The 23,260-nt window shown below is 52.1% G+C and overlaps 1 protein-coding gene across 7 annotated transcripts; it reads left to right on the plus strand.

Annotated features, from left to right (window-relative positions):
* Nucleotides 1-11,046: 11,046 nt before the first annotated feature.
* On the plus strand, nucleotides 11,047-22,223 carry LOC105486405 (KxDL motif containing 1). Of its 7 annotated transcripts, none has more exons than XR_011617772.1 (6): nucleotides 11,047-11,195; nucleotides 14,933-15,054; nucleotides 16,236-16,388; nucleotides 20,055-20,101; nucleotides 21,240-21,526; nucleotides 21,667-22,223. XR_011617772.1 is itself a non-coding variant. In XM_011749365.2 (6 exons), the coding sequence occupies exons 2-5, from the start codon at nucleotides 14,954-14,956 to the stop codon at nucleotides 21,467-21,469; spliced, it is 531 nt and encodes a 176-aa protein (XP_011747667.1). In that variant the 5' UTR covers nucleotides 11,047-11,195; nucleotides 14,933-14,953; the 3' UTR covers nucleotides 21,470-21,516; nucleotides 21,667-22,223. The 7 variants fall into 7 exon arrangements, 6 of the variants coding, with proteins under 6 accessions (XP_011747667.1, XP_011747605.1, XP_070943524.1 ...); XM_011749365.2 differs by having other exon boundaries at nucleotides 21,240-21,516; XM_011749303.2 differs by having other exon boundaries at nucleotides 21,240-22,223.
* The last annotated feature ends 1,037 nt before the right edge of the window (nucleotides 22,224-23,260 follow it).

A 23,260-nucleotide genomic window follows, 5' to 3' on the forward strand; every position in this document is an offset into this window, starting at 1 on the left:
CTCCCAAAGTGCTGGGATTACAGGCTTGAGCCACCGCGCCCGGCCTGAACCCCAGTTTTTAATTGTTTTTATTTTTTTAACTTTTTTGTTTTTATAACCTACCTGAACCCCTATGTTTATATCTGCACAGTGGAGTTCATTGCCCATCCATCTGCATCTCTGTTACAGGGGCAGGAGGAATTCCACTAAACAACAATACTAATAAAAGAAACAAGTCTCAGCTGGGCACAGTGACTCACGCCTGTAATCCCAGCACTTTGAGAGGCTGAGGCAGGTGGATCACCTGAGGTCAAGAGTTCGAGACGAGCCTGGCCAATGTGGTGAAGATTGTCTCTACAAAAATTACAGAAATTAGCCGGGTGTAATCCCAGCTACTTGGGAAGCTGAGGCAGGAGAATCGCTTGAACCCGGGAGGCAGACATTGCAGCGAGCCAAGATCACGCCACTGTATTCCAGCCTGGGCAACCTAAGCCTGGGTAACATAGTGAGAGCCTGCCTCTACAGAATATTTATTAATTTATTTATTTGGAGACACAGTCTCCCTCTGTCTCCCACGTAGAGTGCAGTGGAGCAATCTGGGCTCACTGCAATCTCTGAGTCCCAGGTTCAAGCGATTCTCCTGCCTCAGCCTTCCTAGTAGCTGGGATTACAGGCACCTGCCACCATACCTGGCTAATTTTTTGTATTTTTAGTAGAGATGGGGGTTCCACTATGTTGGCCAGGCTGGCCTCGAACTCCTGACCTCATGATCTGCCTGCCTCGGCCTCCCGAAGTGCTGGGATTACAGGAATGAGCCATCACGCCTGGCTTCTACAGAAAATTAAAAAATGTAGTCCCAGATAAATAGGAGGCTGAGGTGGGAGGGATCCCTTGAACCCAGGAGGTCAAGACTGCAGTGAGTTATAATCAAAGCTCTGTACTGCAGCCTGAGCAACAAGGCAAGACGCTGTTTCTAAAATAATAATAATTATTATTATAAATAAACAATAAGCTACTAAAATAAACTACAAAATAACACCACCAACAACAATAATAATGGCTGGCACTCATTGAACAGGTATTTGCAGGCAAACATTTTACTTATATTTACTTTTCCCTTTTTTTTTTTTGAGACGGAATCTCGCTCTGTCACCCAGGCCGGGGTGCAGTGGCACGATCTCGGCTCACTGCCACCTCTGCCTCCCAGGTTCAAGTAATTCTCCTGTTTCAGCCTCCGGAGTAGCTGGGACTACAGGCGCTAGCCACCAAGCCTGGCTGATTTTTGTATTTTTAGTGGAGACGGGGTTTCACCATATTGATCAGGCTGGTCTCGAACTCCTGACCTCAGGTGATCCACCCGCCTCAGCCTCCCAAAGTTCTGGGATTACAGGCGTGAGCCACCGTGCCCGGCCTCCATCTTTGTTTTTTAACTGGGGCATTTGGTCTATGGGTATTTAATGTAATTATGGACATATCTAGACATAAATCTGTCTCCTTTAGGTGGTTTTTCTATCTCTCTCTCTCTTTTTTTTTTTTTTTGAGATGGAGTTGCTCTGTTGCTAGGCTGGAGCAGTGATCACGCCATTGCACTTCAGTGCAGGCAACAGAGTAAGACCCTATCACACACACACAAAAAGAAATGAAATGGGGCCGGGCGCGGTGGCTCAAGCCTGTAATCCCAGCACTTTGGGAGGCCGAGACGGGCGGATCACGAGGTCAGGAGATCGAGACCATCCTGGCTAATATGGTGAAACCCCGTCTCTACTAAAAATACAAAAAACTAGCCGGGCGAGGTGGCGGGCGCCTGTAGTCCCAGCTACTCCGGAGGCTGAGGCAGGAGAATGGCGTAAACCCGGGAGGCGGAGCTTGCAGTGAGCTGAGATCCGGCCACTGCACTCCAGCCCGGGCTACAGAGCAAGACTCCGTCTCAAAAAAAAAAAAGAAATGAAATGGAAAAAAGTGGCAGAGAAACCCTTCCAGTCCCCAAACCTGACCCCCCAATGTCCCCATCTCTGAGCAGACTGAATGTTCCCATAACTTTCTATCCTCTCCCCTGATCACACAAAAAAACATGTTTTTGTCTCAGGTCCAGTGTGTAGAAAACATCAGGGGAGCTGGGCGCAGTGGCTCAAGCCTGTAATCCCAGCACGGGCGGATCACGAGGTCAGGAGATTGAGACCATCCTGGCTAACACCGTGAAACCCCATCTCTACTAAAAAATACAAAAAAACTGGCCGGGCAAGGTGGCAGGCGCCTGTAGTCCCAGCTACTCGGGAGGCTGAGGCAGGAGAATGGCGTAAACCTGGGAGGCGGAGCTTGCAGTGAGCCGAGATCCCGCCACTGCACTCCAGCCTGGGCGACAGAGCGAGACTCGGTCTCAAAAAAAAAAAAAAAAAGAAAACATCAGGGGCCAGCCAAGTCCCTTTGGGCATCAATCTATAGTCCCTACCCCTTCTAAGACCTTCGTAAATTATCCTTGGCTTCCAAAAGAGCCGTAGGGATCCACTGAAAAATTTGGTTCTGGCCTGGCATAGTGGCTCACGTCTGTAATCCCAGCATTTTGGGAGGCCAAGGCGGGTGGATCACTTGAGGTCAGGAGTTCAAGACCAGCCTGGACAACATGGCAAAACCCTGTCTTTACCAATACAAAAATTATCCAGGCACTAGGAGCAGTGGCTCACGCCTGTAATCCCAGTACTTTGGGAGGCTGAGGTGGGCGGATCACAGGGTCAGGAGATCGAGACCATCCTGGCTAATACGGTGAAACTCTGTCTCTACTAAAAATACAAAAAATTAGCCAGGCGCGGTGGCAGGCACCTGTAGTCCCAGCTACTTGGGAGGCTGAGCCAGGAGAATGGTGTGAACTCGGGAGGCGGAGCGTGCAGTGAGCTGAGATCGCGCCACTGCACTCCAGCCTGGGCAACAGAGTGAGACTTCATCTCAAAAAAAAAAAAAATTATCCGGGCATGGTGGTGCATGCCTGTAATCCCAGCTACTCAAGAGAGTGAGGCAGGAGAATTGCCTGAATCTGGGAGGGAGAAGTTGCAGTGAGCCAAGATTGCAATACTATACTCCAGCCTAAGTGACAAAAAAAAAAAAAAGGCCGGGCGCGGTGGCTCAGGCCTGTAATCCCAGCACTTTGGGAGGCCGAGACGGGTGGATCACTAGGTCAGGAGATCGAGACCATCCTGGCTAACACGGTGAAACCCCGTCTCTACTAAAAAATACAAAAAACTAGCCGGGCGAGGTGGCGGGCGCCTGTAGTCCCAGCTACTCAGGAGGCTGAGACAGGAGAATGGCCTGAACCCGGGAGGCGGAGCTTGCAGTGAGCTGAGATCCGGCCACTACACTCCAGCCTGGGCGACAGAGCGAGACTCCCTCTCAAAAAAAAAAAAAAAAAAAAAAAAAAAAAAAAAAAAAAGGCCAGGCACGGTGGCTCATGCCTGTAATCCCAGCACTTTGGGAGGCCAAGGCGGCTGGATCACAAGGTCAGGAGATTGAGACCGTGCTGGTTTCACCAACATGGTGAAACCCCGTCTCTACTAAAAATACGAAAATTAGCTGGGTGTGGTGGCGGGCGCCTGTAATCCCAGCTACTTGGGAGCCTGAGGCAGGAGAATCACTTGAACCAGGGAGGCAGAGGTTGCAATGAATGGGGATCGTGCCACTGCACTCTAGCCTGGCGACAAAGTGAGACTCTGTCTCAAAAGCTTGGTTTCTCCAGCCTGGGCATCTTCTGGTGCAGAGTGCAAACAGAGTCATGGTTCTTCTTTTCCCAGCAGCCTCCGTCCCAGCTGCCCTCTCAGAAGTGTCTCCTGCCTGGTGCACTGAGCTCCCTGCCAATTCCTACAAAGATCAAGTCTGCCCTAGGTGCTTTCCCATCATCCTTCCTTGGCTCCTGTAATTCCCTCAGCTCTGAATGATTGTCTGTTTCTAGAAAAATCCCATTTCTACCTCAAAACCCCATCCAGAGGTACCTGCCTCCTTGCAACCTTCCTTGCTTCTAATATTAGCCCTCACATCCTACTCTAGTTTTCTCCAGCTTTAAGTCCCTCCCCTTTCTTTCCAACCACTGACCCTAGTAGGGTAGAGGGGTCTATTTTTGACTCTGTTTCTCCTCCTCCTCCAGGGCTAGGTAAGAATGGAGAACTTCCTGGGTTCCCAGAATATGGGCCATATCCAGAGGGGAGTGAACAATTTATTATTAATACTATTTTTGAGATGGAGTCTTGCTCTGTCGAGCAGGCTAGTAGGCAGTGGTACAAACTCAGCTCATTGTAACCTCTGCCTCCCAGGTTCAGGCAATTCTCTACCTCAGCCTCCCAAATAGCTGGGATTATAGGTGTGCACCACCACACCCAGCTAATTTTGTGTTTTTAGTAGAGACGAGGTTTCACCATGTTGGCCAGGCTAGTCTCGAACTCCTGACCTTGTGATCTGCCCACCTCGGCCTCCCAAAGTACTGGGATTACAGGTGTGCACCACCGCACCCAGTCGAAAATTTTTTTTTTTTTTGAGACGGAGTCTTGCTCTGTAGCCCGGGCTGGAGTGCAGTGGCCGGATCTCAGCTCACTGCAAGCTCTGCCTCCCGGGTTTAGGCCATTCTTCTGCCTCAGCCTCCGGAGTAGCTGGGACTACAGGCGCCCGCCACCTCGCCCGGCTAGTTTTTTTTTTTGTATTTTTAGTAGAGACGGGGTTTCACGGTGTTAGCCAGGATGGTCTCGATCTCCTGACCTCGTGATCCGCCCGTCTCGGCCTCCCAAAGTGCTGGGATTACAGGCTTGAGCCACAAAATTTTTTTTTTTTTTGAGACAGAGTCTCGCTCTGTCGCTCACACTGGAGTGCAGTGGCGCAATCTTGGCTCACTGCAACCTCCGCCTCCCAGATTCAAGCAATTCTCCTGCCTCAGCCTCCTGAGTAGCTGGGATTAAAGATGTGTGCCACCATGCCCAGCTAATTTTTGTATTTTTACTAGAGATGGGGTTTCACCATGTTGGTCAGGCTGGTCTCAAACTCCTGACCTCGTGATCCACCCGCTTTGGCCTCCCAAAGTGCTAGGATTACAGGTGTGAGCCACTACGACTGGTCTGAAAAATTTTTTAAATTGTTGGACTGGCCAGCACAGTGGCTCACTCCTGTAATCCCAGCACTTTGGGAGGCCGAAGCGGGCAGATCACTTGAGGCCAGGAGTTCGAGACCAGCCTGGCCAACATAGTGAAACCCTGTCTCTACTAAAAATATAAAAATTAAACGGGTATGGTGGGGTATAGTGGTGTGTGCCTGTAATCTCAGCTCTTCAGGAGGCTGAGGCAGGAGAATTGCCTGAACCCGGGAGGCAGAGGTTGCAGTGAGCTGAGATCGTGCCATTGCACTCCAGCCTGGTGACAGAGTAAGACTCTGTTTCAAGAAACAAACAAACAAACAAACAAACAGTTGAACTAAACATACAAGAATTATAGCCAGGCGCAGTGGCTCATGCCTGTAATCCCAGCACCTTGGGAGGCCGAGGCAGGCGGATCACAAGATCAGGAGTTCAAGACCAGCCTGACCAACATGGTGAAACCTGATCTCTACTAAAAATACAAAAATTAGATGAGCGTGGTGACGGGCACCTGTAGTCCCAGCTACTCATGAGGCTGAGGCAGGAGAATCGCTTAAACCCGGGAGGCGGAGGTTGCAGTGAGCCTAGATCGCACCACTGCACTCAAGCCTGGGTGACAGAGTGAGACTATGTCTCAAAAAGAAAAAAAAAAAAAAAAAAGAATTCTAGCCAGGTACAGTAGCTCACACCTGTAATCCCAGCACTTTGGGAGGCCAAGGCGAGTGGATCACCTGAGGTCAGGAGTTTGAGACCAGCCTGGCCAACATGGTGAAATCCTACGTCTAGTAAAAATACAAAAATGAGCCAGGTGTGGTGGTGGGCGCCTATAATCACAGCTTCTGGGGAGGCTGAGGCAGGAGAATCGCTTGAACCCAGAAGGAGGAGGTTGCAGTGTGCTGAGATCGCACCACTGCACTCCAGCATGGGTGACAAAGTGAGACTCTGTCTCAAATTAAAAAGCAACAGGCTGGGTGTGGTACCTCATGCCTGTAATCCCAGCACTTTGGGAGGCCAAGGCGGGTGGATCACAAGGTCAGGAATTCAAGACCAAGCTGGCTAACATGGTGACACCCTGTCTCTACTAAAAATACAAAAATTAGCTGGGCGTGGTGGTGTGCACCTGTAATCCTAGCTACTTGGGAGGCTGAGGAAGGAGAATGGCTTGAATCCGGGAGGCAGAGGGTGCAGTGAGCCGAGATCATGCCACTGCACTCCAGCCTGGGCGACAAATCGAGACTCAGTCATCTCAAAAACAACAACAACAACAACAACAAAAACCAATTGTTGAATTAAATATATAAGAATTCCAGGCCGGGTGCAGTGGCTCACGCCTGTAATCCCAGCACTTTGGGAGGCCGAGGCGGGTGGCATCACGAGGTCAGGAAATCAAGACCATCCTGGGTAACGTGGTGAAACCCCGTCTCTACTAAAAAAAATACAAAAAAATTAGCCGGGGGTGGTGGTGGGCACCTGTAGTCCCAGCTACTCGGGAGGCTGAGGCAGGAGAATGGTGTGAATCCGGGAGGCAGAGCTTGCAGTGAGCCGAGATCGTGCCACTGCACTCCAGCCTGGGCGACAGGGCGAGACTCCGTCTCAAAAAAAAAAAAAAAAAGAATTCCAGTTCTCATTGACTTCTTTTTCTTCTTTCTTTCTTTTTTTTTTTTTTTTGAGACTGGGTCTCCCTCTGTTACCCAGCCTGGAGTACAGTGGTGCAATCCTAGCTTACTGCAGCCTGGAACTCCTGGGATCAGGTAATTCTTATGCTTCAGCCTCCCAAGCATATGGGACTACAGATGTGCACCACCATGCCCAGTTAATTTTTTTTTTTTTTTTTTTTTTTTGAGACGGAGTCTCGCTGTGTCTCCCAGGCTGGAGTGCAGTGGCGTGATCTCGGCTCACTGCAAGCTCCGCCTCCCGGGTTCACGCCATTCTCCCGCCTCAGCCTCCCAAGTAGCTGAGACTACAGGTGCCCGCCACCACGCCCGGCTAGTTTTTTTTTTTTTGTATTTTTAGTAGAGACGGGGTTTCACCATGTTAGCCAGGATAGTCTCGATCTCCTGACCTCGTGATCCACCCGCCTCGGCCTCCCAAAGTGCTGGGATTACAGGCTTGAGCCACCGCGCCCGGCCAGTTAATTTTTTTTAGAAACAAGTTCTCAATGTTTCCCAGGCTGGCCTTGAACTCTTGGGCTGAATGGATCTTCCAGCCTCTGCCTCCCAGTCATTGACTTTCCCATGAATGATGGCAGCAGAACCTGGGAGCGATATTATCAACAGTGTACTGTGGGCTTACTGTGCTCTAACTCTTGTAAGGATTTTGCCTACGTGATTTCATAAAGTTAAGCCTCTTGCCCAAGGCCATTCAGTTAGGATGTGACAGAGCTGGATTTAAAACTCAGGTATGTTGGCCGGGTGCGGTGGCTCAAGCCTGTAATCCCAGCACTTTGGGAGGCCGAGAAGGGCGGATCACGAGGTCAGGAGATCGAGACCATCCTGGCTAATATGGTGAAACCCCGTCTCTACTAAAAATACAAAAAAAACTAGCCGGGCGTGGTGGCGGGCGCCTGTAGTCTCAGCTACTTGGGAGGCTGAGGCGGGAGAATGGCGTGAACCCGGGAGGCGGAGCTTGCAGTGAGCCGAGGTCACGCCACTGCACTCCAGCCTGGGAGACACAGCGAGACTCCGTCTCAAAAAAAAAAAAAAATTAAAATAAATAAATAAATAAATAAATAAATAAAACTCAGGTATCTGTAATTCCAGGGCTCTGAAACAGTCTTCATGTGCCCAAGAACTTGTGTGTTTATCTTCCAAGCTCTCAACAACCGTCAGAGATAGATGTTGTGATTACACAGACTTGCAATTAACAGAGACTCAGAGAAGTTACAAATATAATTCATAACATACACACCGTATGGAATCTCAATAACAATAATTACTTGTAAATATTAATTTTATTTATTTATTTATTTATATTTTTAGACAGAGTCTCACTCTGTTCCCAGGCTGGAGTACAGTGGCACGATCTCAGCTCACTGCAACCTCTGACTCTCTGGTTCAAGCGATTCTCCTGCCTCAGCCTCCCAAATAGCTAGGATTATGGCCATGCGCCACCACACCCAGCTAATTTTTGTAGTTTTTTTTAGTAGGGACAGGGTTTCACCATGTTGGCCAGGATGGTCTTGATCTCCTGACCTCGTGATCCATCCGCCTCGGCCTCCCAAAGTGCTGAGATTACAGGCGTGAGCCACCGCACCCGGCCTAATTTTATTTATTAAACCTAATGACACACTTCTCAAAAGCAAACATTTATGTAGCGATTACTATTCACCTTGTTTTGTTCAAACATTTAACTTGGATTATCTCACTTTAAAAAAGGCATCCTAGCGGCCAGGAGTGGTGGCTCACACCTGTAATCTCAGCACTTTGGGAGGCCGAGGCCGGTGGATCACCTGAGGTTGGGAGTTCGAGACCAGCCTGGCCAACATGGAGAAACCTCGTCTCTACTAAAAATACAAAATTAGCAGGGTGTGGTGGCGCATGCCTGTAATCCCAGCTACTTGTGAGGCTGAGGCAAGAGAATCCCTTGAACTGGGGGGGCAGAGGTTGTAGTAAGCCTAGAGTGCACCATTGCACTCCAGCCTGGGCAACAAGAGCGAAACGCCATCTCAAAAAAAAAGGCATCCTAGGTAGGGTGCAGTGGCTCATGCCTGTAATCCCAGCACTTTGGGAGGTCGAGGTGGCCAGATCACCTGAGGTCGGGAGTTTGAGACCAGGCTGACCAAATGGAGAAACCCCATCTCTACTAAAAATACAAAATTAGCTGGATGTGGTGGCACATGCCTGTAATCCCAGCTACTCAAGAGGCTGAGGGAGGAGAATCACTTGAACTGGGGGGGCAGAGGTTCCGATGAGCCAAGATCCTGCCATTGCACTCCAGCCAGGGCAACAAGAGCAAAACTCCATCTCAAAAAAAAAAGGCATCCTTGTCTGGGCGCGGTGGCTCACTCCTGTAATCCTAGCACTTTGGGAGCCCGAGGCAGGTGGATCACGATATCAGGAGTTCAAGGCCAGCCTGGCCAACAGTGTAACCCCGTCTCTACTAAAAACACAAAAAATTAGCTGCCCATGGTGGCACTAATGTCTCACTTTGTCACCCAGGCTGGAGTGCAATGGCACGATCTCGGCTCACTGCAACCTCCGCCCTCCGGGTTCAAGTGATTCTCCTGCCTCAGCCTCCTGAGTAGCTATGATTACAGGCACCTGCCACCACGCCAGGCTAAATTTTTTTTCTATTTTTAGTAGAGACGGGGTTTCACCATGTTGGCCTGTCTGGTCTCAAACGCCTGACCTCAGGTGATCCACCCGCCTCGGCCTCCCAAAGTGCTGGGGTTACAGGTGTGAGCCACTGCGCCCGGCCTGTTTGTTTTTTGAGACTGGGTCTCACTCTGTTGCCCAGGCTGGAGTGGGATCTTGGCTCACTGCAACTTCTGCCTCCTGGCCTCAAAAGATCCTCCCACCTCAGCCTCTTGAGTAGCTGGGACCACAGGCTCGGGCCACCGGCCCAATTTTTTTTTTTTTCCCCAGTTGTAGCTGTGAGGCATTTTATTACAGAAATCTGGTACTCGTATACACAAATCAGTATGAATTTAAAATTCATCATACATTTTCTTCCTTTTTTTTTTTTTTTTTTTTTTGAGACAAAGTCTCACTGTTGCCCAGGCTGGAGTGCAGTGGCACCATCTCGGCTCACTGCCACCTCCGCCTCCTGGGTTCACGCCATTCTCCTGCCTCAGCCTCCAGAGTAGCTGGGACTACAGGCGCCGGCCACCACGCCTGCCTAATTTTTTTGTATTTTTAGTGGAGACGGGGTTTCACCGTGTTAGCCAGGATGGTCTCCATCTCCTGACCTCGTGATCTGCCCACCTCGGCCTCCCAAAGTGTTGGCATTACAGGCGTGAGCCACCGCGCCCGGCCCATTTTCTTCATTTTTTAGTTTGTCCTTCTTTTTTTTGAGACATGGTCTTGCTCTATCGCCCAAGCTGGAGTGCAGTGGTGCGATCTTGGCTCACTGCAACCTCTGCCTCCCGGGTTCAAGCGATTCTCCTGTCTCAGCCTCCTGAGTAGCTGGGATTACAGGCTCTCGCCACCACGCCCGACTTTTTTTTATTTTTAGTACAGACGAGGTTTCACCATATTGGTCAGATTGGTCTCGAACTCCTGATCTCGTGATCCGCCCGCCTCGGCCTCCCAAACTGCTCGGGTTACAATTACGGGATGTGAGCCACTGCGCCCAGCCTGTAAACCCTTTTTTAAAAATTCCCCAGCGCATTCCTCCAAAACAACGTGGAAGTGTAAATGGAAACCAGGATTGGGCGCGGTGGCTCACGCCTGTAATTCCAGCACTTTGGGAGGCCGAGGCGGGCGGATCACCTGAGGTCGGGAGTTCAGGACTAGCCTGACCAACATGGAGAAACCCTGTCTCTACTAAAAACACAAAATTAGCCGGGCATGGTAGCGCATGCCTGTAATTCCAGCTGCTCGGGAAGGCTGAGGTAGGCGAATCGCTTGAACCTGGGAAGCGGAGGTTGCGGTGGGCCAAGATCGCGCCATTGTACTCCAGCCTCGGCAACAAGAGCTTAACTCTGCCTGGGGAAAAAAAGGAAATTTAAGACTAAAATCAGCAAAAGTGGAGCAGGTTTGTCTGAACACAGATGAGTCTGATTCCCTGCCTGGAAAGCAGGACACCTGAGTGTGGTTTGGTCGCTGACCACTGTAGCATTTACGACCTTGGGGAGGGTTACCGCTCTGGGACGCCAGTCAGTCACACCATCTATAAAAATGGGACACTTCTCAGCCTTCCTTCTTTCGGGCTGCTTTGAAGTCTGGGCTTCTGGAAATACGCAGGCGCGAGACGAACTGTTTGATTGGCTATTCATTGTGACGCGCCCGCGAGCTGCAGCTCCGTCTAAGCCCCGCCTTTTCCTGTTGTGACTCCACGCACGCAAGCGGCTCCAGGGTACGCCGCCGCCACGCGCGCTCGCACGATCGGTGCGTGGTGACGTTGCGCCGGCGCGGGCGCCATCCCGGAAGCGCGAGCAAGGCCGCCAGATGTGCAGGTGCCGCCGCTACCGACGCCGGGGCCGAGTTTGGGGTGGGGCTGGGGACTCCAGGGCCTCGGGGAACCGGTCCGGGTCGGGCGCGGCCCCCGGGCTGCGGTGGGATGGGGTGCGCCGCTGGCCACATCTGGTCATTCCTGCTGCGCACAGGCATCAGTTTCCCCGTCTGCTCAATGGATACGCAGGCGGCGCCGCGGGCTGGATCTGGATCCGGATCAGGGGCATAGAAATTGGGCCCGCCTGTGTTCTGGGTGTGTCGTGTAACCTGGAGCTGGGCGTTGCCCGGTCTGTGCCTCAGTTTCCCCGTATTGTAGGGGACGGGGCGTGAGGGGGGTATTTGAGCCCCTCCTCACTTGGGGTTTTTCAGAGCTTGGATGGCTGAGTTAAATTCTGTTAAATAACCTGGATATAGAACCGTGGTGCTTCTCTGTCTCTCCATGTGAGTTTTGGCAACTGAGCCCGCCCCTGTGAGCCTCAGTTTCACTCGGAGATGATTGTGTTTGCCTCGTAACAGTGATTGAGGATTAACTGAAGTGCTCTACAAGTGTTTGCCCGTAATATGTTCTTAGAGACCCCTGGGATGCTGTCAAAATGCTGATTCCCGGACCCTGTCCCGGGACTTCTTCACACTCCTCTTGGAGAAACAGCCTGTCCTGAACTCCCCTCATTATCACCTTTGGTTTCAGTTGCCACAGACAGCACTGTGAGATCGTCATTCTACCTTATTCCCGTTTTATGGTTGAAAAAAACTGATTCAGAAGGGTGAAGTGGCTCTCCCATGGTCAAACAGCCTACCTCTCTGCGTTTCTTCAATAAATCTACATTTGGAGTTGGGATCAGAGCTTTTGCTGGGTCAATTTCACTGTGTATGTGGAGCAGACTAGCAGTAATCAGAGAAGGCTTCTTGTGAGAGGAAGTTGCTGGGGGACGGGAGGGAAGTGCCAGGAACCCCCCAGCCCTCACATCTGGGAGCCAGAGACAGAAAAGAGTCCTGTTTTGAAGCAGGAGTGTATCCTAGAAGGTCCCAATACTGTGCCTCTCTGGCACTAGCTATGGACCTCCCTCTCCAGGTGTCTTTCTTTTTTTTTTAATTTTATTTATTTTATTTATTTATTTATTTATTTTGAGACGGAGCCTCGCTCTGTCGCCCAGGCTGGAGTGCAGTGGCCGGATCTCAGCTCACTGCAAGCTCCGCCTTTCGGGTTCACACCATTCTCCTGCCTCAGCCTCCCGAGTAGCTGGGACTACAGGCGCCCGCCACCTCGCCCGGCTAGTTTTTTGTATTTTTTAATAGAGACGGGGTTTCACCATGTTAGCAAGGATGGTCTCGATCTCCTGACCTTGTGATCCGCCCATCTCGGCCTCCCAAAGTGCTGGGATTACAGGCTTGAGCCACCGCGCCTGGCTTCTTTTTTTTTTAAGTTGAGATGGAGTCTCCCTCTGTCGCCCACACTAGAATGCAGTGGCTTGATCTTGGCTCATTGCAACCTCTGCCACCTGGGTTCAAGCAATTCTCCTGCCTCAGCCTCCTGAGTAGCTGGGACTACAGGTGCCCGCCATCATGCCTGGATAATTTTTGTATTTTTAGTAGAGATGGAGGTTTCACCATGTTGTCCAGGCTGGTTTTGAACTCCTGACCTCAAGTAGTCTGCCCACCTCGGCCTCCGAAAGTGCTGGGATTACAGACGTGAGCCACCACGCCCGGCCTCTGAAACCTTTTCTGATCCAGTAGAAGTAGGTTTCTCTGTTTCTTGGCTATTAAATGTGTGGGCCTCAGAGGCAAACTATATCAAGATCCTAGATTTTTCCTGAACTCCCTAGGAGGGTTAGTGCAGTAGCCCCTCCTCCCCTGGTTGCTTCTGGAAGTCCCTGCCTGCCATTACAGTCATCCGTGTGCCAGTAAAACTGGGAACCTCAGAACCATCTGGGTTACTGGGGCCCACGGATTGGCTGTGAGTGCCTGCAATTCTTGGCTTTAGTTTGCTAATAGAAGTGTCATGTCATGTAACCTCAGCACTTTGGGAGGCCGAGGCGGGCGGATCACGAGGTCAGCAGATCCAGACCATCCTGGCTAACATGGTGAAACCCTGTCTCTACTAAAAATACAAAAAATTAGCCAGGCGTGGTGGCGGGCACCTGTAGTCCCAGCTACTCGGGAGGCTGAGGCAGGAGAATGGCGTGAACCCGGGAGGCAGGGCTTGCAGTGAGCCGAGATTGCACCACTGCACTCCAGCCTGGGCAATAGAGCAAGACTCCGTCTCCAAAAAAAATAAAATTAAATTTAAAAAAGCATCATGTCAGAGCTGAGTTTGAAAAGTTCTGTTGCCCTTCCCCACAACAACATTCTGACATTCTGGCAGTCCCTTGCTATGAACCAGGTTCCGGGTCAGGCTCTGGTGACAGACACGCCTCTTCCTTTTTTTTTTTTTTTGAGACAGAATCTGTTGCCCAGGCTGGAGTGAAGTGGCGCAATTTTGGCTCACCACAACCTCTGCATTCCGGGTTCAAGCGATTCCCCTGCCTCAGGCTCCCAAGTAGCTGGGAGTACAGGTGCCTGCCACCATGCCTGGCTAATTTTTATATTTTCAGTAGAGACGGGGTTTCACTATGTTGGCCAGGCTGGTCTTGAACTCCTGATCTCACGTGATCCACCTGCCTCGGCCTCCCAGAGTGCTAGGATTACAGGCGAGAGCCACCGTACCCGGCCACCTCTGCTTTTTTGGAGCTGACATTGTTGTGGGGGTGACAGGCAAATGGGTTAGCTGATGACTAGGATAATTTCATGAAGATGTGAACCAGTGAAGCAATTAAATCAAGGTAAAGTGTGGCTGGATGCGGTGGCTCATGCCTGTAATCCTAGCACTTTGGGAGACCAAGGCAAGAGGGTTGTGTCAGCCTAGGAATTTAAGAGCTGCCTAGGCAGCATAGCGAGATCCTGTCTCTTAATGAACAAACAAAAACAAGGTAAAGTAGGCTGGGTGCGGTGGCTCATGCCTGTAATCCCAGCAGTCAGGGAGGCTGAGGCGGGTGGATCGCCTGAAGTCAGGAGTTCAAGACCAGCCTGGCCAACATGGTGAAATCTCGTCCCTACTAAAAACTACAAAAATTAGCCAGGTGTCATGGCAGGCACCTGTAATCCCAGCTACTCGGGAGGGTGAGGCAGGCGAATTGCTTGAACCCAGGAGGCGGAGGTTGCGGTGAGCTGAGATCGCGCTATTGCGCTCCAGCCTGGGCAACAGGAGTGGAACTCCGTATCAAAAAGAAATAAAAAAGCAAGGTCAAGTAGTAAGAGAAGCAGTAAGAGTGACCGGAATAGGGGTCCCTGACCTCTTGGGAGAGGAGACATTGGAGGTGGTGATGATTTGCTGAGGCAGCCACACACGTTCAGCTTGTGAGGACAGCAGGTGTGTGACGGGGGATGAGGGAGGAAGCTGGCAGATCTGTGCAGATGAGAGGTGCCTGTGGCCTTGGGCTCATGGAAGTGGGAGGTGATGGGATTCTAATGTGCTTGGGTACAGTTTACAAATACAACCTCTCTTAGTTTGCCCAATACCTCCAAATTCCTGGGCTGGCACACCTGAGGTTCAGGTGGCATGACTGAGCCACAGTCACACATCCCCACTGTAGGATACCACCACGGTTGGGTTAGATTCCAGCACATGGGGGTCCCAGCCTGGCCTCTTGGTCCCACCTCACCTGGTGACTGGTGCAGACCACTCTGTTCTTGCCTGTTTCAGGCAGCGGAGGAGGAGGAAGAGATGGACCTCCCGGACTCGGCCTCGAGGGTCTTCTGCGGCCGCATCCTGAGCATGGTGAACACAGATGATGTCAACGCCATCATCCTGGCCCAGAAGAACATGTGAGTGGCGGCTGGGGGATGTGAGTGTGGGAAGCAATCCACGGGCTGGCCAACATTCTTGTCTTGCCCGCCCCTACCCGGGGCCCACACTGGTGATAAAATGAAGGAAATGAGCAAATCTGTCGCTGGCTCCAAAGTAAATTCCTTCCCAGCCTGGAGGCGAGGCCTTGGCACGGGAAGCAGGGCTTTGGGGAGGTTTTGCAGCTGTGGACGGCTTGGAGGGGGCCGCAGGGGCTCCTGTCCCGAGGCCTGGGGTGGGGAGAGTTGAAGGACCAGAGGGGGCCATATGCAGGGTTTTTTGTTTATTTGTTTCTTGTTTTTGAGACAGAGTTTCACTCTTGTTGCCCAGGCTGGAGTGCAATGGCGCGATCTCAGCTCACTGCAACCTCTGCCTCCTGGGTTCAAGTGATTTCTCCTGCCTCAGCCTTCCAAGTAGCTGGTATTACAGACATGTGCCACCATGCCCAGCTAATTTTTGTATTTTCAGTAGAGGTGGGTTTCAAGTCAGATTCAGATGTGACTCTGGGGAACTTCCAGACTGAGGGGAGACAAAGCCAGACACAGACCCTCCTGGCCCTATGGTGTCAGGGCTGGGCCAGAGGAACAACCTGGGGCTAGTGAAGTTAAAAGAGTCTGATTGGGCCGGGCGCAGTGGCTCACGCCTGTAATCCCAACACTTTGGGGGGCCGAGGTGGGCAGATCACGAGGTCAGGAGATTGAGACCATCCTGGCTAACATGGTGAAACCCCGTCTCTACTAAAAATAAAAAAAATATATTAGCCAGGCGTGGTGGCGGGCACCTGTTGTCCCAGCTACTCGGGAGGCTGAGACAGGAGAATGGCCTGAACCCAGGAGGCGGAGCTTCCAGTGGGCTGAGATCGCACCACTGTACTCCAGCCTGGGCAACAGAGCAAGACTCCATCTCAAAACAAAACAAAAAAAAGAGTCTGATTGAATGAAGAGGTAGACAAGGCTACATGAGAAGGACACCCTTGAGTAGGGTTTTGAAGGTTGAATAGGAGTTTGCTAGGTGGCTCAAAGAGTAGGTAGAACTCTGCAGGACAAGGGAACAGCCCATGCAGAGGTTGTGAAGCAGGCAAGGGCTTGGCATGAACAGTCAGCTGTGCCAGGTTGGGCAGGGCCCCGAAGCTGGGCAGCTCATGCCCTCTCTCCACCATCAGGCTGGACCGCTTTGAGAAGACCAATGAGATGCTGCTCAACTTCAACAACCTGTCCAGCGCCCGCCTGCAGCAGATGAGCGAGCGCTTCCTGCACCACACAAGGACCCTGGTAGAGATGAAACGGGACCTGGACAGCATCTTCCGCCGGATCAGGTGGGTGCTCAGCCCCACCCCAGGGCCCCAGCTGACCTCTGCCTCCACCTCCCCATGTAAGCCTCAGTTTCCTTCACATACCAGTATAAAGGGGAGATTTCTGTTTGTTTTACAAGGCTTCGCTGTGCACTTAAGTGTCTGGGGCAATTCCAACCTTGGGATAAAATCTTGACGTAAGTTTATTTACTGATTGATTAATTGATCAAGACAGAGTCTTGATCTGTGGCCCCGGCTGGAGTGCAGTGGCGTCATCTTGGCTTACTGCAACCTCTGCCTCCCGGATTCAAGCGATTCTTGTGCTTCAGCCTGCTGAGTAGCTGGGATTACGGGCATACTCTACCATGCCCAGCTAATTTTTGTTGTTTTATTTATTTATTTATTTTATTTATTTATTTTTTTTTTTGAGACAGAGTCTTGCTCTGTCGCCCAGGCTGGGGTGCAGTGGCCGGATCTCAGCTCACTGCAAGCTCCGCCTCCCGGGTTTAGACCATTCTCCTGCCTCAGCCTCCCGAGTAGCTGGGACTACAGGCGCCCGCCACCTCGCCCGGCTAGTTTTTTGTATTTTTTAGTAGAGACGGGGTTTCACCGTGTTAGCCAGGATGGTCTCGATCTCCTGACCTCGTGATCCGCCCGTCTCGGCCTCCCAAAGTGCTGGGATTACAGGCTTGAGCCACCGCGCCCGGCCGTTGTTGTTTTATTTTTGAGATAGAGTCTTGCTCTGCTGCCCAGGCTGGAGTGCAGTGGTGCACTGTCGGCTCACTGCAACCTCTGCCTCCCGGGTTCAAGCGATTCTCCTGCTTCAGCCTCCTGAGTAGCTGGGACTACAGGCGCATGCTGCCACGCCCAGCTGATTTTTTGTGTTTTAGTAAAGACGAGGTTTCACCATGTTGCCAAGGCTGGTCTCGATCTCCTGAGCTCCGGCAATCCACCTGCCCTGGCCTCCTAAAGTGGTGGGATTACAGGTGTGAGCCTAATTTTTGTATTTTGTGTACTTTTTGTATTTTTTTTTTTTTTTTTTTTTTTTTGAGAGGAGTCTCGCTCTGTCGCCCAGGCTGGAGTGCAGTGGCGCGATCTCGGCTCACTGCAAGCTCCGCCTCCTGGGTTCACGCCATTCTCCTGCCTCAGCCTCCCGAGTAGCTGGGACTACAGGCGCCCACAACCGCGCCCGGCTAATTTTTTTGTATTTTTAGTAGAGACGGGGTTTCACCGTGGTCTCGATCTCCTGACCTTGTGATCCGCCCGCCTCGGCCTCCCAAAGTGCTGGGATTACAGGCGTGAGCCACCGCGCCCGGCCCTTTTTTTTTTTTTTTTTTGAGACGGAGTCTCGCTCTGTCGCCCAGGCTGGAGTACAGTGGCGCAATCTCGGCTCACTGCAAGCTCCGCCTCCCGGGTTCACGCCATTCTCCTGCCTCAGCCTCCCGAGTAGCTGGGACTACAGGCGCCCACAATCGCGCCCGGCTAATTTTTTGTATTTTTAGTAGAGACGGGGTTTCACCGTGGTCTCGATCTCCTGACCTCGTGATCCGCCCGCCTCGGCCTCCCAAAGTGCTGGGATTACAGGCGTGAGCCACCGCGCCCGGCCACTTTTTGTATTTTTTTTTTAGTAGAGACAGGGTTTCCCCATGTTGGCCAGCCTCATCTCAAACTCCTGGCCTCAGGTGATCCATCCACGTCGACCTCCCAAATGCAGGGATTATAGGCATGAGCCATCACGCTCAGCCTTGCAGTTTATTTATTCTTAAAAAACGTAACATAGTGCAGCTGAGCGTGGTGGCTCACACCTGTAATCCCAGCACTTTGGGAGGCTGAGGCGGGCAGATCACAAGGTCAGGAGATCGAGACCATCCTGGCTAACATGGTGAAACCCCATCTCTACCAAAAATACAAAAAATTAACTGGGCGTGGTGGCGGGCGCCTGTAGTACCATCTACTTGGGAGGCTGAGGCAGGAGAATGGTGTGAACCCGGGAGGTGGAGGTTTCAGTGAGCCGAGATCACGCCACTGCACTCCAGCCTGGGTGACACAGCGAGACTCTGTCTCAAATTAAAAAAAAAAAAAAGGCCGGGCGCGGTGGCTCAGGCCTGTAATCCCAGCACTTTGGGAGGCCGAGACGGGCGGATCACGAGGTTAGGAGATCGAGACCATCCTGGCTAACACGGTGAAACCCCGTCTCTACTAAAATACAAAAAAAATTAGCCGGGCGAGGTGGCGGGCACCTGTACTCCCAGCTACTCAGGAGACTGAGGCAGGAGAATGGCGTGAACCCGGGAGGCGGGGCTTGCAGTGAGCTGAGATCCGGCCACTGCACTCCAGCCTGGGCAACAGAGCTAGACTCTGTCTCAAAAAAAAAAACAAAACAAAACAAAACAAAACAAAAACGTAACATAGTGCTAGACACATAATGAAAAGGCAGGAATGGCCAGGCACAGTGGCGCATGCCTGTAATCCCAGCAGTTTGGGAGGCTGACGCAGGCGGATCACCTGAGGTCAGGAGTTCGAGACCAGCCTGGCCAACATGATGAAACCCCGTCTCTATTAAAAATACAAAAAACCGCCAGGCGCGGTGGCTTACGCCTGTAATCCCAGCACTTTGGGAGGCCGAGGCAGGCGGATCACGAGGTCAGGAGATCGAGACCATACTGGCAAACACGGTGAAACCCTGTCTCTACTAAAAATACAAAAAAATTAGCCGGGGCCGGGTGCGGTGGCTCAAGCCTGTAATTCCAGCACTTTGGGAGGCTGAGACGGGCGGATCACGAGGTCAGGAGATCGAGACCATCCTGGCTAACACGGTGAAACCCCGTCTCTACTAAAAAAAATACAAAAAACTAGCCGGGCGAGATGGTGGGCGCCTGTAGTCCCAGCTACTCGGGAGGCTGAGGCAGGAGAATGGCGTAAACCCGGAAGGCGGAGCTTGCAGTGAGCTGAGATCCGGCCACAGCACTCCAGCCTGGGCCACAGAGCGAGACTCCGTCTCAAAAAAAAAAAAAAAAATTAGCCGGGCACAATGGCAGGCGCCTATAGTCCCAGCTTCTCGGGAGGCTGAGGCAGGAGAATGGCGTGAACCCGGGAGGCGGCAGAGCTTGCAGTGAGCCGAGATCGTGCCACTGCCCTCCAGCCTGGGCGACAGAACGAGACTCCGTCTCAAAAAAAAAAAAAAAAAATACAAAAAATCAGCTGAGCACGGTGGCACGTGCCTGTAATCCCAGGTACTCGGGAGGCTGAGGGAGGAGAATCATGTGAATCCAGAAGGTGGAGGTTGCAGTGAGCCAAGATGGCACCACTGCATTCCACCCTGGATGACAGAGCGAGATTCTGTCTCAAAAAATAAAAAAAAGAGTTTATCAGAGTAGAGGAGGCCACATGTAAGAAGGGGCCTTGTAGGGGGAGCCCCCAGCCAGTGCCTAGGCTCAGAGCACCCAGAGTCTTAACTAGTTGGGGGTTGTTGCCTACCCTGGGGCTGGAGGCCGGCTGGTGAGTGACTGTCAGGGCCGTGGCTGTGGGGCCGAGCACCTGGAGAGAGTGAAGATGTGATGTGATGAACAGTGTGGGGTTCTCACTCCCGTCTCCCCTTGCCCTCAGCCGGCAGCAGGGGCCTGTGACTGGCACAAGGCCTGGCCTGCCTGCTCAGCAGGTTAAGCCCTGTGTGCCTTCTCTCCCCTGCAGGACGCTGAAAGGGAAACTGGCCAGGCAGCACCCAGAGGCCTTCAGCCGTAAGTGTCACACAGGGCTCCGGCTCCCGAGCATGTCAGCACTCTCCGCCCAGGGCAGGCTTCTGGAAGGCCACCTTGGGGCCTGATCCTGAGACCAGGCTGTAATGGGCAGTGGGTCTGGAGAAACCTGGGGCGGGGGCGGGGTGCTGGCCTGGTCTTCTCGGCAGCCTACAAGGCTGGCGCTAGGACGGGAGTCCGTGCCCTGTGGGGAGGCCGCACAGGGAATGTGGATAAGTGGCATGATGATCCTTATCCCCGTGTGCATCATGAGCCCCTGTGAACCAGGCTGTTACCCACAGTCACCCATGAGGTGGGGACTGTGAGTATCCCCGTTTCATGGAGAGGGAAACAGAGGCCCAGAGGGGCAGGACTTGAGTGCACATCCGTCTGGCTAAAGAGCCCGTCTGTTCTCTGGGGTACCACTCCATGTTGCCACCACCTTAAAGGGCTCTGCAGGCTGAGCCTGGGTTCATCCCATCTGTTGAAAAGGCTGACGGCTCTCCATCCTAGGGCCTCCAACAGCAGTTTACAGAGCAGAGAGCCAGGCTGAGGGGAGGTCATGTACCTAGGCCAGGTAGTGCAGTGAGCCAGGCTTGCCCTCACAGCTCCTGTAGGCCCAACCCCAGAGCTTGTGTCCCTTCCTCACCTCACCTTGAAGGGAGAGCTCTTCCCTGCCTGGACCTCAGTTTCCTCCTCTACAAAATAAAAATGGGCCAAGTCTGCCGGGCGCGGTGGCTCATGCCTATAATCCCAACACTGGGAGGCCGAGGCGGGTGGATCACCTGAGGTCGGGAGTTCGATACCAGCCCTACCAACATAGAGAAACCCCGTTTGTAGTAAAAATACAAAATTAGATGGGCGTGGTGACGGGCACCTGTAGTCCCAGCTACTTGGGAGGCTGAGGCAGGAGAATTGCTTGAACCCGGGAGGCGGAGGTTGCAGTGAGCTGAGATCACACCATTGCACTCCAGCTTGGGCAACAAGAGCGAAACTCCGTCTCAAAAAAAAAAAAAAAAAAAAGGGCCAAGTCATGCCCCCATGGGGTGAGGGCAGCCATTATGGGTCACATGGACAATAAATCCTACATCACGGTGCTTCGCAAGGTGACACCACCAACTCTTGGGCCTCCTTCCTCCAGATATCCCGGAGGCGTCCTTCCTGGAGGAAGAAGACGAAGACCCCATCCCACCCAGCACCACGACCACCATCGCCACCTCAGAACAGAGCACGGGCTCGTGTGACACCAGCCCCGACACCGTCTCGCCCTCCCTGAGCCCTGGCTTCGAGGACCTGTCCCATGTCCAGCCTGGCTCCCCAGCCATCAACGGCCGCAGCCAGACAGATGATGAGGAGACGACGGGCGAATAGACCTACTGCCCGGTGCCTTGAGGGGTCTCAGGGCAGCGGCATACAAGGTGGCAGCGGGTAACCCTGCCTTGTTCTGTCACCCAGGGCTCCTTTGCTGCCCCGTTCTGTCACTCAGGGCTCCTAGGGGAACAGGGCTGTCTCCCGAGGGGTGTGAAATTCCTGGGGGGGTCTTTAATTCTGGCTCCTTCCTTCCTCAGAACACCTCTCTTCTGCAAGACCCCTCTGCCATGCCAGGGCACGCCCATTCCGGCTGGAGTCGCAGGGCTGGGCACGGGAATTTTTCCAGAGCTGAGCCTGACGTCTGCTCTGAAGAATGCTTGAAAGGTTCCCAGAGACCAGAGCCAGATGTCCCCCACCCCCGGTCAGGACCTCCTTGAGGTGCACAAGCACGGTCTCCTCTGAGTTCACCCCAGCCCACCCCTGCACCCACTAATTCTGCTTTTCCTGCCCCTTGCTCCGTAAAAGTATCAAATACTGTCTCCTTGGTATCTCAAAGAGGTTTCTGAGATAGGTAGAAGTCTTGAGATGGAGGCTGGCCATCCATTCAGCCCTGAGCATGCTGAGGCCTGTGTTTCTCTGAATAGAGGTGTGGAACCTGAGGGGCCAGCAGGCCTCTCTGAGGGCCTCCATGGAGCAAACGGAGCCACCTTGGGAAAGAGTTTAATGGAATATTTTTGTACCCAATGTTTACAGATGGCTGTTGGGAAGTTATCAATAAAAAGACACCATTACTAAAAAGGGAAAAGTACACCTAGCCATGGCTTCTTCCATCCTTAGGCCAAGCAACCCAAAAGATGGGCAAGTGCTGGATGTGGGGCTGGGGGCCCTGCTGGAGGGAGGTGCAGACAGTCAGGCACCACAGAGCTAGAAAGAGACGTGGCCCTTTTTTGGAATCCCCCTGGTGGGAGCTAGAACTACCCAAGTTCCCATCACCTGCTAGGTCTTCCCTCACGCTGCTCTCACTGCTCACAATACTACCGTTCCCATCCTCCTTTCATAATTCCTCCTCCAGATCTCAGTCTTCCTCCAGATCTGGGAGCCACACTAAATCCATTTCCCATCAGACACACTCCGAGGGTTACCTCATCTTCTGAGTACTTAGAAATTATGTTGTTACGACCGGGCTTGGTGGCTCATGCCTGTAATCCCAGTACTTTGGGAGGCTGAGGCGGGTGGATCACCTGAGGTCAGGAGTTCGAGACCAGCCTGGCTAACATGGTGAAACCCCGTCCCTACTAAAAATACAAAAATTAGCTGGGCATGGTGGCGCACACCTGTAAACCCAGCTATTTGGGAGGCTGAGGCAGAATTGCTTGAATCTAGGAGGCAGAGGTCGCAGTGAGCCAAGTTCGCATCACTGCACTCTAGCCTGGGCAACAAGAGCGAAACTCTTTTTTTTTTTTTTTTTTTTTTTTTTTTTTTAATTTATTTATTATTATTATACTTTAAGTTGTAGGGTACATGTGCATAACGTGCAGATTTGTTACATATGTATACTTGTGCCATGTTGCTGTGCTGCACCCATCAACTCGTCATTTACATCAGGTATAACTCCCAATGCAATCCCTCCCCCCTCCCCCCTAGAGCGAAACTCTTGTCTCAAAAAAGAAAAAGAAATTATGTTCCTAAAGACATCTTCCCAGACATTAGAGTGTCTGCTTTTGCCTGGTATAGTAACGCCTGCAAATGTTCAAGGAAATAAACAGGTACCCCTGTTAAGCCTATAGGTGACTTCTCATTGCTCCCCATCTTCTCTGTACTCAGCACTTTTGTATTTTTTATTTATTTATT

This window comes from Macaca nemestrina, chromosome 20 (assembly GCF_043159975.1).
Source record: "Macaca nemestrina isolate mMacNem1 chromosome 20, mMacNem.hap1, whole genome shotgun sequence".
In the NCBI taxonomy this organism is placed as follows: Eukaryota; Metazoa; Chordata; class Mammalia; order Primates; family Cercopithecidae; genus Macaca; species Macaca nemestrina.